Below are 12,735 nucleotides of genomic sequence, written 5' to 3'. Positions count from 1 at the left end.
CTTTTTACCCCGTATAAAACTTGTTGGGCGATTGTTTTTAAATATGGCTGATAATTCGAACAACCCATGAGTGTTACGTATGTGATGACGTAATTTAATGACGTCATTATACAGATTACAACATCCATACGGGAGTTCAACCGACGCCCCTTTCCTGTTCCGCAACGTCATCGATCTGACGTCAGACGTAGATAAGTTTGAACAAGTGCTGAGTAAGCAAAACGTGTCGGGGAATCTAGATCCGCCAGAGGGCGCGCTTGACGCAATGTTACAGGTATCTATGTTGGGTTTAGCAGCAATTTATTTGATATTTTTACTCAAGTAGTTTTTACCAGGTTTTAACGATTGTCGTTATTAGTTACGTCACAAAGTATATTATTAGGTGGTGAAATGCAAGGAGTTGATTGGCTGGCGTGGTGATGCGCTTCGATTACTGATGGTGGCGACTGAATCGGCTTTCCACTTCGCTGGGGATGGTTCGGGATATTTGGCTGGTATATCAAGGGCTAATGATGGGAGGTGTCATACAGGGGGGGATGGGATGTAAGTAGGTGTGACGTCATAGTGCATGACGTCACATGGTGTGTTACGTAATGACTGATGACGTATACATTAGATACGTTGGAGCTGAAGAGCAGGATTACCCAACAGTGAACCAAGTAGTGAGAGCTGTTGAAGAAAACTCCATTACCCCAATATTCGCCATCGGGAAGACGTATGCTGATATGTACAAGGTAGGGGTGTTGTATCACCCAGGGGTGTTGTATGTTGTATCACCCAGGGGTGTTGTGTGTTGTATCACCCAGGGGTGTTGTGTGTTGTATCACCCAGGGGTGTTGTATGTTGTATCACCCAGGGGTGTTGTGTGTTGTATCACCCAGGGGTGTTGTGTGTTGTATCACCCAGGGGTGTTGTGTATATGTTGTATCACCCAGGGGTGTTGTATGTTGTATCACCCAGGGGTGTTGTGTGTTGTATCACCCAGGGGTGTTGTGTGTTGTATCACCCAGGGGTGTTGTGTGTTGTATCACCCAGGGGTGTTGTGTGTTGTATCACCCAGGGGTGTTGTGTGTTGTATCACCCAGGGGTGTTGTGTATATGTTGTATCACCCAGGGGTGTTGTGTGTTGTATCACCCAGGGGTGTTGTGTGTTGTATCACCCAGGGGTGTTGTGTGTTGTATCACCCAGGGGTGTTGTGTGTTGTATCACCCAGGGGTGTTGTGTGTTGTATCACCCAGGGGTGTTGTGTGTTGTATCACCCAGGGGTGTTGTGTGTTGTATCACCCAGGGGTGTTGTGTGTTGTATCACCCAGGGGTGTTGTGTATATGTTGTATCACCCAGGGGTGTTGTGTGTTGTATCACCCAGGGGTGTTGTGTGTTGTATCACCCAGGGGTGTTGTGTGTTGTATCACCCAGGGGTGTTGTGTATATGTTGTATCACCCAGGGGTGTTGTGTGTTGTATCACCCAGGGGTGTTGTGTATATGTTGTATCACCCAGGGGTGTTGTGTGTTGTATCACCCAGGGGTGTTGTGTATATACATGTTCTATTCCATTTATCTACAGTATGTATCAGAAGATGTGTTCCGTGGTTCAACATGGGGAATATTGAAGAAAGATTCGAGCAACGTCGTAGATCTAGTTAGAAGAGCTTATCTTGATATCACGGGTATGTATACATTATATATGGTGTGTGACATCATCATCATGTTTGTGACGTAGGTAAGCAAGAGATTGTGACGTCAAACCCCGATGATTCGGTGTTGTGTCCTTGGTATCACGTGACACGGCCAGGTGGCGCTATGGAGCAACTTTCGGTTGATGGAACTTTGGTGGGGGGGTTGGAGTCCGGTAGTAAGGTACGTCATCATCACGTCATCGTGTATACGTCATAACCCCATCCGCACCAGGTTTATTACAACATGTCATTGTACGCGAATCGAGGAGCTTGCGCTGGTGCTACGTCATGTCCGGTTGGTGACGTCATAGTAAAGACGCGGCAATATGATGATAAGTTGACAATAGCGACATCTGTGGTGAGCGCTTTCGGATGCGCGGCTACCGTCATCGTAAGTATCTATGACGTCATAGTAACGATGATGACGTCACACAGGTATATTATTACAGGTGAACAGTCCATCTTGTAGCGGTAACGGCAACTTCTCGTGCGGAATATGTCGTTGTCTCCCCGCATGGGGTGGGAGCAGTTGTAGTATCCCCGTGGAAGGGAAGATCGGGTGTCTACCGCTAGGTGGCGGTGCTAAGTGCTCGGGTGAGTGATGACGTCATGTTGGGTGGCGTCACGATCTAATATATGACGTCATAGGTCGTGGTAAATGCTTGAACAATCGTTGTCAATGCGACCCCGGGTATCGACATGGGAAGTCGAAGATCTCCGGTGATTTCTGTGAATGCGATGAATGTCCTGTGAGGGCGGGGCTGGTTTGCTCTGGGAATGGACGGTATGTGATGTCATGATGACGTCATGTGTGTGACGTAACCCATGTTTTCCAGAGCGGTAACGGGCACCGGTTGTTCTTGCGATTGCGTTTGCGACGCTGGTTGGGAAGGATCCGACTGCGCATGCGCGTCAAACACAACCACCTGTATGGGGCTTGGGGGTGAAATTTGTTCCGGGTTCGGACAATGCGTTTGTGGGGCGTGTGTTTGTGACGTCACATCCGGCTACAGTGGACCGACGTGCAGCGATTGTGTGCAGGTATTATTGGTATTATTACGTCACAATGGGGTATTATACCAATATATTATAGAATTGTCCATCGTGTGCTGCGTTCAAGGATTGCATCCAGTGCACGATGCACCAATCAGGAGCGTTGGCTGATTCTTGCGTCACAAGTTGTAATGATGAGGTCATAGAGGTGGGAAAGAACTCAATGAAAGAAGGTTTGTTACGTCATTTGGACATAATGACATCACTAACACTATGACGTCACAGAGGACATCGACGAGGCATCGGGTGAAGTATTATGCGCAGCCCTGGACAAAATCGATAACTGCAAGTTTTATTATTCCTACAAACCCCGCGGTAGTGGGATGGTGTTCAAAGCCGAGGTGGAGAAACGTAAGTATGACGTCATCATGTATATGACGTCATCACTAATGACGTGTTACAGGTTGCAAACCGGAATATTCGTTGTTGATAATATTATGGTGTATCTTGTTGTTCCTATTGATCGGTTTGATTCTATTGTGTTGTTGGAGGTGTTGTGTTTACGTCATCGATAAGGAGGAATCGAAGAATTACAAACTCAGCAATATCGCTATGATGACGTCACCAGCACTGATTCCATTGTTACCGGCTATGGGGGCAGGTGGGTTCATGACGTAGGGGGTGTGACCTAAGTGATATGACGTAGTAACGATGACGTATGATAGGGAGTGTGATCGAATTCATCAAGTCTAAGTACATGGCGCGTAAAAGTGCTCGCATGGTTGTCATCCCCGTCAGGCGGTCGTTCTTCAACGGATCCACATCCGTCAGGTGGCGCACGTACGCCGGTTCATCGATGGACGATGATTATGAGGTTTTGAGTCAAGGAGAAGAAGGGACGCTTGCGAGGAAGGGGCGCGCCGAGAGGTATATATGACGTAAATATGACGTGTGGGTGACGTAGGGTGTGACCCTTCTCTTCGTTGTTTAAACTCATTTGATCTTCTTTACTGTATTTAAATAACATCAATGTTATGAGAGGTGACGTATCTATGACGTATGTATGACGTAGGGTGGTGGTCCACGGTAAGAACGGAGATTCAACGATCGAAGTCGAACCACTTCTTTGTGACGAAAGAGGAGCAGGTATGACGTCATAGTGGGTGATTGTTACACGTTGATTGTTGTTGATTGTTACAGGACAAAACGGGCAACACACCGAAGCCTCAACGATGAGATTCGAATCCGAGACCCTCCCGTTGATAGAGAAGCTTAACTGGGGCGATGGGGAGATCACGTGGGTGGTGACGTCATATGGTGACGTCACGATGACGTATACTAACATTGTGTCACAGGTTCAGGGACGACGAAGAGTTTTCTAGCATAGAAATCCCATTAATGCACGACTTCAGTGGGAGGGAGGTTTTGTTCTGGGTCGAATTATTCGGGGAGGAAAAGGGGGTGGCCCTGGGGTTGAGGAGGACAAAGGTTATTGTTATCAAGGATGAAGGTGGGTGTGATGTCATTGTGGCGTCATGATGGTGACGTCATTTCGGCTAAGGAGCTAATTCTCTTCTCTTCGTTGTTTCAATTAATCTTCGCTATCATCACGATATCCCATGTTTCCCCATGCTAACATAATATTCCCCTAGAATCCGGCATCCTCGGTTTCCCGAAGCCGAACTTTGTGTTCAAGGAAAACGATGGATTTGCTATCGTTCCGGTTCATCGCACAGTGGGCATGGATGGTCACGTGGGTGTGACGTGGTACACACGTGACATCACTGGTATCAATGGAAAGCATTACGTAGGCGGTCGTGGCGTCATCGAGTTTGGTGACGGAGAGGTGACGTCATAATATATTTGTTAGTGTGACGTCATAATGTACATTTATTATCAGGTTATCAAACAAGTACAAGTAGCTTTGATCCCCGACATCATTTATGACGAAACAGAGAAAGCGTTCAATATCATGTTGGAGGATCCGACAGGTGGCGCTACAGTGGATTTGGATCACTGCATGGTGTCGCTGTTGAGCGATGAAGAATGCGCGTTGGTTCAATTTCCTAAAGATGCTTATCCTTTTATGGGTGAGGGTGATGTTGTTTACCAGCCATATTTTTATTCAACGCCTTTAATGAGTAGCTACAACTCGTTGTGTGTTAACGAATGGCGTTACGCTACATTCCTGTTATTATGTCTCGTGTTATGCGCTTATTCCAACACCTCATACGTCATACATACGTCACATCCCCCAGAAAACTGTGGATTGGCGGAAGTTGTGGTAATGCGAACCAGAAGTACCAAGGGGGTTTCCCAAGTGACGTGGCGAACCGAGGACGATACCGCTGTAGCCGGGAAGGATTACGTAGCTTCCGGTGTAAGTATTATCACGTCATCGTTGTGACGTCAATATTGTGACTTCATCATTCAACACAATCGCTTATGACGTAACTATCACAGGGCATTGTTACGTTCGCTAACGCGGCGACGGAAGCCCACGTCACAATCCCTATTATCGACAACGACGTTTATGACGACACAGGACGAGCATTCCGCGTCATCTTATCCGATCCAAGCGAAGGAACGAAACTTTCAAACAATGTTGCGACTATATCTATTATAGAAGATGACGGTATGTTCGTGTGACGTAGTTGGTGACGTCATTGATGTGACGTAGTTAATTATGACGGTAAATGTTAATAACGTAATTATGACGTCACAGAGCCAGGAATGTTCGAGTTCACAAAGACGAGATTAGTGATGCGTTCGAAGGATACGCTTGGTCGGTTATCCGTCATAAGGTCGTTGGGGTCGGACGGGATCATCGGGGTGAAATGGGGGGTGAGGGCCGTGGATGGGGGTCAACTACCACCAGGTAACGTTATTGTGTGTTAACCTGGGGCTGGGGTAAAGTGGGTGGTTGATTTGTAACCAGAAGGTTGATGATTCAAGGATTGGCGCTGCTACCATTGTGAGCGTATGTGTTCTTTGGAAAGACACTTATGTTATAACGACTGTCGTTGCCCCAAAACACAAAAATAAACAAGTTACAATCATTCATACCATCAACCCTCTTTACAGATGTTGTTGGTATGGGGGGTTGGTTGGAGTTCCAACACCAAGAGATCGATCGTCACCTCCCGGTTGATCTCACGGCATCCGGATCGTGTGAGATGATTAAGTTCATGATAATATTGGAAGAAGTGACCGGAGGTGGAAGGTTGGGGTCGAAGAAGGAAGCAGAAGTTACTATATTCGCTGAGGAAGGTGGGTTGGGGTAGGGGGGGGTTATTGTTGTGGTGGGGGGGGGTGGGAAAGGGTATAAACACATAATTGTGTCGGCCAGATGTTGGTACAATTGGGTATTGGAGTAATATTTTATAATAACTGTTTCATGTTGATTTGATATAATGTTTGTTTGGGTATAACTTGTAGCAACAAGAGTGCCAGTATTGATGAGTTAGAAATTCATGTTTAATATAAACCCCCGTGTTCCAACAACATCTTGGTTATTATTCAGATTTCGGCACGGTCAGTTTCGTACAATCCCAGTTTGAAGTTCCCGCGACCACGGGCATGGCTACGTTGCTCGTATCAAGGAAGGGAGGAATTAATAATTCCGCGTTCGTTATCTGTGAAACAACCGACCAATCAGCGATCAGTGGGAGCCATTATAGGGGTGTGTGGTGTTTATTAAAGTAGTTTTTACCCCTAACGTGTTTTAACTAATGTGGTTTTGTTGCTAATTTCCTTCCCTTGTTAAACTGATCATCCCAACGTATTCAAGGAAATAAATAACAATTATTGATAATTAAATATAGAAAGCAAAGAGATTTTTGAGATTGACAAACTTGTTTTTAACGTTTGTCATTGTGCTGCTAATTCTCTATTACTCCCATTAACCCCACGTTACCACTAGGGGGAACCATCAGCGTTGTGTTCGACGTTGACGAGACAGTGAAAGAAGTCGGAATCCCCGTCTACAACGACCCCAACCATAAAGGTCAATTATTCTTTGGGGTCGCGCTGAGGTCAACACCGGGGGGGCCAAAGATCGGGGACCCGTCGACGGCAGTTGTTGCGATCACTTGTATTCCAATGAGTGAGTGTTGTTGTTCTATCATTGATGGGGTACAATACATGGTCACACTGGTCGTATGAATTATAAACATGCTGGGTTGTTGGGGAAATTTAGCCTCAGTTTGTCAACAAGGTTTTACCCATATATAGAATTCAAGTTTCATTATTGTGTAAAAGTTACACTGAACGTTGTACTATGTACACCCTGTATGTTGGGGTGGTGGGTCAACTATGGCTTAAACCCTGGTTTTAAACCCCCCACCCCCACTAAAAGGACCTCACTCATATAAAGCTACCATTATTACACGATTATGACATCATAACCATCTATTTATAGCCCCGGTCCTCCACGCTGGCTTTTCACCACCGGGGGCGTGCACGGTCGAGTTCCTTAAGTCGAAGTATTTGTGTCGAAGAAGTATCAAGGTAATTAGGATGATGTCATAGTTGATGATGTCATAATAGATAATGTCATGATGAGACAAGCCCTGGTAATAAACACCAATGCCAGGTGACCCGCATTACCCCACGACGAATAGGTGTCCCGCATTACCCCACGAGGGACAAGTGTCTCACATTACCCCACGATGAATAGGTGTCCCGTATTACCCCACGAGGGACAAGTGTCTCACATTACCCCACGATAAATAGGTGTCCCGCATTACCCCACGAGGAACAGGTGTCCCGCATTACCCCACGATGAATAGGTGTCCCGCATTACCCCACGATGAATAGGTGTCCCGCGTTACCCCACGATGAATAGGTGTCCCGCGTTACCCCACGATGAATAGGTGTCCCGTGTTACCCCACGATGAATAGGTGTCCCGCGTTACCCCACGATGAACAGGTGTCCCTCGTTACCCCACGATGAATAGGTGTCCCGCATTACCCCACGATGCATAGGTGTCCCTCGTTACCCCACGAGGCACAGGTGTCCCGCATTACCCCACGATGAATAGGTGTCCCTCGTTACCGCACGATAAATAGGTGTCCCGCATTACCTCACGATGAATAGGTGTCCCTCGTTACCCCACGATAAATAGGTGTCCCGCATTATTCCACAATGCATAGACGTTAGGGCAACACCCCATATACCCCCCTCCCATTGTATTTAACCCCCCCCCCCCTTTATAGATCGACAACATAACCCTTATATTTCCCCGCAGATCGTGGGGATTCCCATCCACCGATCCTCCCCCGACGGAAGTTGCGTCATCCACTGGGAGGTTCGTGGACCAACCAACGATGAGATGCAACCTTCCCGAAGATCCCGGAGGATCTCATCATCATCCGAGGAGGACGATGTGGATGATATTGGATGGGGGAGAGGCCAAGTGAGGATGGGGGAAGACCAAACATCCGCAACCATCCACATCGATCTCGAGGATCATCATATCTTCGTGCCGCAGATCTCCCTCCAGGTGGAGCTAGTGAGCGCTGAGTGGACGAGTCACCATGACGACAAGTTGCAAATTGGTTTGAAACAAACGGAAGTTGTCATTGTTAACGATATTGGTGAGTGTGATGTCATAATCGGTAGCTGTGATTTTTTTTTTAAATTAAAAATTAAAAAAATTTTGAAGGAAATAATTTTCCTGATCAATTCAACATTAAATTTTATCCCCTCATTCAGACGCTGGCACCCTTGGATTCTCCAAGTCAACGTTCTCGTTCAAGGAAAGCGATGGGATCGTGGTTGTTCCGGTTCATCGGTTAGGGGGGATGGATGGTGTCGTGTCCGCTAGGTGGCGCACAGTGGATGGGTCGGCTAAGGATGGGGAGGATTACGCCGGGGGTCACGGGGTCGTGAACTTTGACCATAATCAGGTGATGATGTCATAATGATGATGTCATGAATGATGTCATAATATTGATGACATCACTATAGATAATGGACAACATTGAGATCAACCTCCTTGGAGGAGATGGAGGCGCGGAGGAACGAAGATTCGAGATCGAACTTTATAAGATAAGAGGAGGAGCAAGGACTGGAATGAGGAAGACAACGGTTTATATTATCAGTGATGAAGGTGAGGGGGGGGGGTTATTATTATGGGGGGCTATCTTACCCCAACATGGGTCATCTTACCCCAACATGGGCCATCTTACCCCAACATGGGCCATCTTACCCCGACATGGGCCATCTTATCCCAACATGGGCCATCTTACCCCAACATGGGCCATCTTACCCCAACGTGGGCCATCTTACCCCAACATGGGCCATCTTACCCCAACATGGGCCATCTTATCCCAACGTCGGCCATCTTATCCCAACGTCGGCCATCTTACCACAACGTGGGCCATCTTACCCCAATATTTGCTATTTTTCTACCTAAATTAATATCTTACAAAACTTGATTGAATCTCAACGCACAGCCAAACATAGAAAAGATCCACCAATATTATTAACCCCCCCCCCACAGAACGTAGCTTCGTCCAGTTCAGTAAGGACGCTTACCCCGTCATCGGGAACTCAACCACGGTCAAGATACCAGTGTTAAGAACCGGAAGCTTCCAGGATAAAGTCCTCGTTATTTGGAGGACAATCGATGGAACGGCAAAGTCAGGAGTTGATTATCAACATTGTCAGGTTTGTGATGTCATGGAGCCTGGTTATGATGTCATAGATGGTGGTTGTGAAGTCATAAACGAAAATTATGTTTAAATGTTTAACAGGGGTTGGTAGAGTTTGAAGCAGGCGAAACAAAATCGTCCGTCGAGATTCCTATCATGGGTAAATCCCCTGAAGCGAGAGAGTTCACGGTGGAATTGGAATCCGACCCTAAAGTTGGGTTGCAACGTGGAGCGAGGGGGAGGGTGACTATCGGGAGGAACGAACGAGCTGTCGTCGCTATTATTAGCAATCGAGGTGGGTGTTTAAAGTGGGTGTGGGTGAGGGTGAGGTTGATGGCTTGGGGTTTTAGTCAGAAGGCATTGCACCTTCTCTGTATGTATGGTTATATAGATAGAAACTAAAAACCCTTGACAGCGAGCATGAGGTAATTCCACCATGATCCATATATGGGTGAGGTTCTTGTTTGAGGGCCTGGGTATTATGGCAGAGTTCGGCCTTGACATCGAGTTTTTCTCCACATATGTACCACAACAATTGTGAGCATGAGGTATAACTTCCCCCATCCATCTACAGATCCTGGAAAGTTCGAGTTCAGCAAACCTTCGCATATATTCCGTAGTACAGGGGGTTTGGGGATGGTTCCTGTTATAAGATCCGAGGGGACCGATGGTGAGGTTGCGTTGCCGTGGAAAATCGAATCACTCGATGATCCCTCGCCCTTCGCTGGTGAGTTGGGGTCTTTGTATTACTCAAACCATGGTGTTTATCGGCAGTTGTTTAAATCATAATTTCTGTAAACGTTTGTTTATGTCGATATATAACCCCCCCCCCAGGTGCCGAAGGGTTCCTCACATTCCACGAAGGTCAGGTGACCTCGAGTATCGAGATCGGATTAGAAGGAGTTCCCTCCGATGCTTTCGCCATCGTGCTACTGCCATCTAGTGAGGGGCCAGTGTTGGGTTCGCAAACGAGGACGAACGTTACGATAATTGGAGAGATAGGTGAAATGGTCTTTCTATGTTATGTCCCTATGTTTATATATTGTTTCTATGAATTTTATATTTTTAGTCATATTATGGTTTGAATAAAGTTATTTTTCCCACTTTATACTCGCATGGGTGGCAACAACAGTCGTTACAACACGGATCTTATTAATTAACCTTACTGCAACAATTACTGGTTATGACATCACAGACGCCCCTATTATTGAAATGGAGAAGAGTATGATGTCACTGAAGGGTTGTGAGGTCATAGAGGTACGTGTGTTACGTCGTGGTGACATCAGCGAGGCAACTTATGTTGGTTGGAAAACAACGGATGGTGGAGCCGTGAACGGGAGGAATTTCATTGGGGGAGCTGGTATGTGGTTAGGGGAAGTACCCATGTTGGTACCCCACATTTTATTGGTAATCCAATATACACGGTATCATGTGTTTTAATCCCCAAGTTTTACATCTGAGTGATCACTGGGTTGGAGTATATGATACTATATGTGATTTCCATTGAAACATTCAAGTAATATGATATCCATCCCAGGAAACCTCGTGTTCGACCCCAACGAGGAATCGAAGTCGATTCAAATCCCTGTGTTAGCGCCACCTAATGACCAGCCTGCCGATTTCACGATTCGACTCTCAGACGTTAGGGGGTGTGGCAAACTTGGCGATGTTGCCGCGACAACAGTCACCCTCGAGCCCGTGCCAAGTAAGTGACAACCCCCCCGAGTGGTGCGCGAAATATTTTATCGTAAAGAGTGCATCTATTCATATATAATAAGCTTGACGGCGACAAAATATAAAGATTGAAATATTCGCGAAATATTATTGAAACACAATGTGATATTTATCGCCAGGTATTTCAAATCCCCAACAATTCTTTGTTTGTTTAAGTAAAATTAGAGTAAACGAGGATCTCGATTATTTATCACAGGGGTTGCCGTGGCAACTTATCAACAATCGGCCCCGATGCAAGGTATATGACATCATAATCATCACTATGACATCATAATCATGATTGTCAATTAACAGTGCCACATAATTACTAATGATGATGTCATCAATGATGATGTCATCACAAACATAACTAACCTTTCATCACAATCAGCTTTATGACATCATAACCCAATAATTCCGCTTCAACCTGCATGCGCAAATCAATTAAATAATTAACTTACAACTAATTACCATCATTAATTAATTTACAGCATCATAATTAACAATAACTAATCAGCATTGATGGATTGTTATTAATCAACAACCAACATTTTATATCATTGAAAATTAATAAAGAATTACCATATGACATCATAATGACATCACAATTGACCTCTATGACATCACAACCAACAGAAACCATCGTCGAGTTCGTACGTAAGCGTCACATGTTCCGACAATCCGATGGTAACTCGTTGATCCCTGTACGGAGGTCGGATGCTCATGGGATGGTAGCCCTCCAGTGGCAGACTTACCCCATCGTCGACGAGATTACGCAATCTAACAATCAGGAAGTAGATTGGGGGTCAGGTGGGGGTTTGATTGAATATTAATAGTTGTATATTGTACATGGTCGAGGTCTGGTATCTGGGCACATATAGTAACATGTTATTTGGTAATAATACACCAATTAAACACCATGGTCACATGGTCGAAAGAGTAATTGGGTGAAGGTCTTGTTAAAGGACTTGGGGTTTAGAGTTGGCTATCCCAACAAAGCTCATAATATATGTGGGGTCGATAGTGGTTAAATATAACGATAATCGGGCCAATGTTTAACACAAACAAGCGGTAACATGGGTGTTTCCCCCAAACCAGGCATCCTTACATTCGAGGACGGCGAATACGAGGCGAACATAGAAATCATATTATGTCGTGAAATGCCAACGAGAGAATCCAACTTTAAAGTTGAGTTGCACGACACGCATGACCGAGTTACACTAGGTGTCCCCATCACCACCGTCACCGTTATAAGGGACAAAGGTAAAGAAAATAAATGTTTACGTTAAAAATGTTTTTAATTTAATTTTAATTTAATTTCAATTTATTTTCAAACTGTTATTTAATATTTATTGGATTTATTTTATCAATTGTTATTTTTATTGGATTTAAAGAACATTCAGTGTCATTAAACTTCTATTTGTTTTCCTATTTTCAAAACGTACAAACGATATATAGAAATAGAAAACATACAAAATAAATAACATTTTAACCCCCTAACCCCCACAGACCCGGGGTTAATCGGGTTCGCAAGCCCCCGTTTCGACTTCAATATCAGCGACGATCAACTAGTGGTTCCGGTCCACCGAACATCGGGGTCAGACGGGACGGTAGCCGTGCCATGGTTCACGAGGGATGGAACGGCAGTCGGTGGGTTTGTTATAAACCTACACTGTGTGTGCCTCACTGGAGG

At 45.4% G+C, this 12,735-nt stretch overlaps 1 protein-coding gene across 1 annotated transcript in view; it reads left to right on the top strand.

Moving 5' to 3' along the window:
• Positions 1–12,735, top strand: part of LOC149725961 (uncharacterized) — a 34,843-nt gene that overhangs the window by 1,979 nt on the left and 20,129 nt on the right. The window contains exons 7-44 of the mRNA XM_089891038.1: positions 115–274; positions 383–543; positions 617–734; positions 1,568–1,670; positions 1,724–1,860; positions 1,912–2,070; positions 2,129–2,273; positions 2,328–2,463; positions 2,516–2,720; positions 2,773–2,905; positions 2,958–3,083; positions 3,136–3,333; positions 3,398–3,599; positions 3,745–3,818; positions 3,873–3,969; positions 4,028–4,182; positions 4,325–4,518; positions 4,573–4,762; positions 4,931–5,052; positions 5,136–5,307; positions 5,398–5,550; positions 5,757–5,942; positions 6,196–6,354; positions 6,595–6,777; positions 7,093–7,181; positions 7,922–8,270; positions 8,389–8,582; positions 8,644–8,785; positions 9,179–9,345; positions 9,432–9,624; positions 9,904–10,056; positions 10,164–10,331; positions 10,525–10,689; positions 10,867–11,034; positions 11,260–11,301; positions 11,679–11,852; positions 12,141–12,305; positions 12,552–12,692. Coding sequence (XP_089747164.1) covers positions 115–274; positions 383–543; positions 617–734; positions 1,568–1,670; positions 1,724–1,860; positions 1,912–2,070; positions 2,129–2,273; positions 2,328–2,463; positions 2,516–2,720; positions 2,773–2,905; positions 2,958–3,083; positions 3,136–3,333; positions 3,398–3,599; positions 3,745–3,818; positions 3,873–3,969; positions 4,028–4,182; positions 4,325–4,518; positions 4,573–4,762; positions 4,931–5,052; positions 5,136–5,307; positions 5,398–5,550; positions 5,757–5,942; positions 6,196–6,354; positions 6,595–6,777; positions 7,093–7,181; positions 7,922–8,270; positions 8,389–8,582; positions 8,644–8,785; positions 9,179–9,345; positions 9,432–9,624; positions 9,904–10,056; positions 10,164–10,331; positions 10,525–10,689; positions 10,867–11,034; positions 11,260–11,301; positions 11,679–11,852; positions 12,141–12,305; positions 12,552–12,692 — 5,978 coding nt within the window. The remainder of the gene's footprint in view (positions 1–114; positions 275–382; positions 544–616; positions 735–1,567; positions 1,671–1,723; positions 1,861–1,911; positions 2,071–2,128; positions 2,274–2,327; positions 2,464–2,515; positions 2,721–2,772; positions 2,906–2,957; positions 3,084–3,135; positions 3,334–3,397; positions 3,600–3,744; positions 3,819–3,872; positions 3,970–4,027; positions 4,183–4,324; positions 4,519–4,572; positions 4,763–4,930; positions 5,053–5,135; positions 5,308–5,397; positions 5,551–5,756; positions 5,943–6,195; positions 6,355–6,594; positions 6,778–7,092; positions 7,182–7,921; positions 8,271–8,388; positions 8,583–8,643; positions 8,786–9,178; positions 9,346–9,431; positions 9,625–9,903; positions 10,057–10,163; positions 10,332–10,524; positions 10,690–10,866; positions 11,035–11,259; positions 11,302–11,678; positions 11,853–12,140; positions 12,306–12,551; positions 12,693–12,735) is intronic.

Source organism: Ciona robusta, chromosome 13 (assembly GCF_009617815.1).
Source record: "Ciona robusta chromosome 13, ASM961781v2".
In the NCBI taxonomy this organism is placed as follows: Eukaryota; Metazoa; Chordata; class Ascidiacea; order Phlebobranchia; family Cionidae; genus Ciona; species Ciona robusta.
Note: the sequence above shows the minus strand (reverse complement) of the source record. Positions and strands in the feature narration are given on the sequence as shown.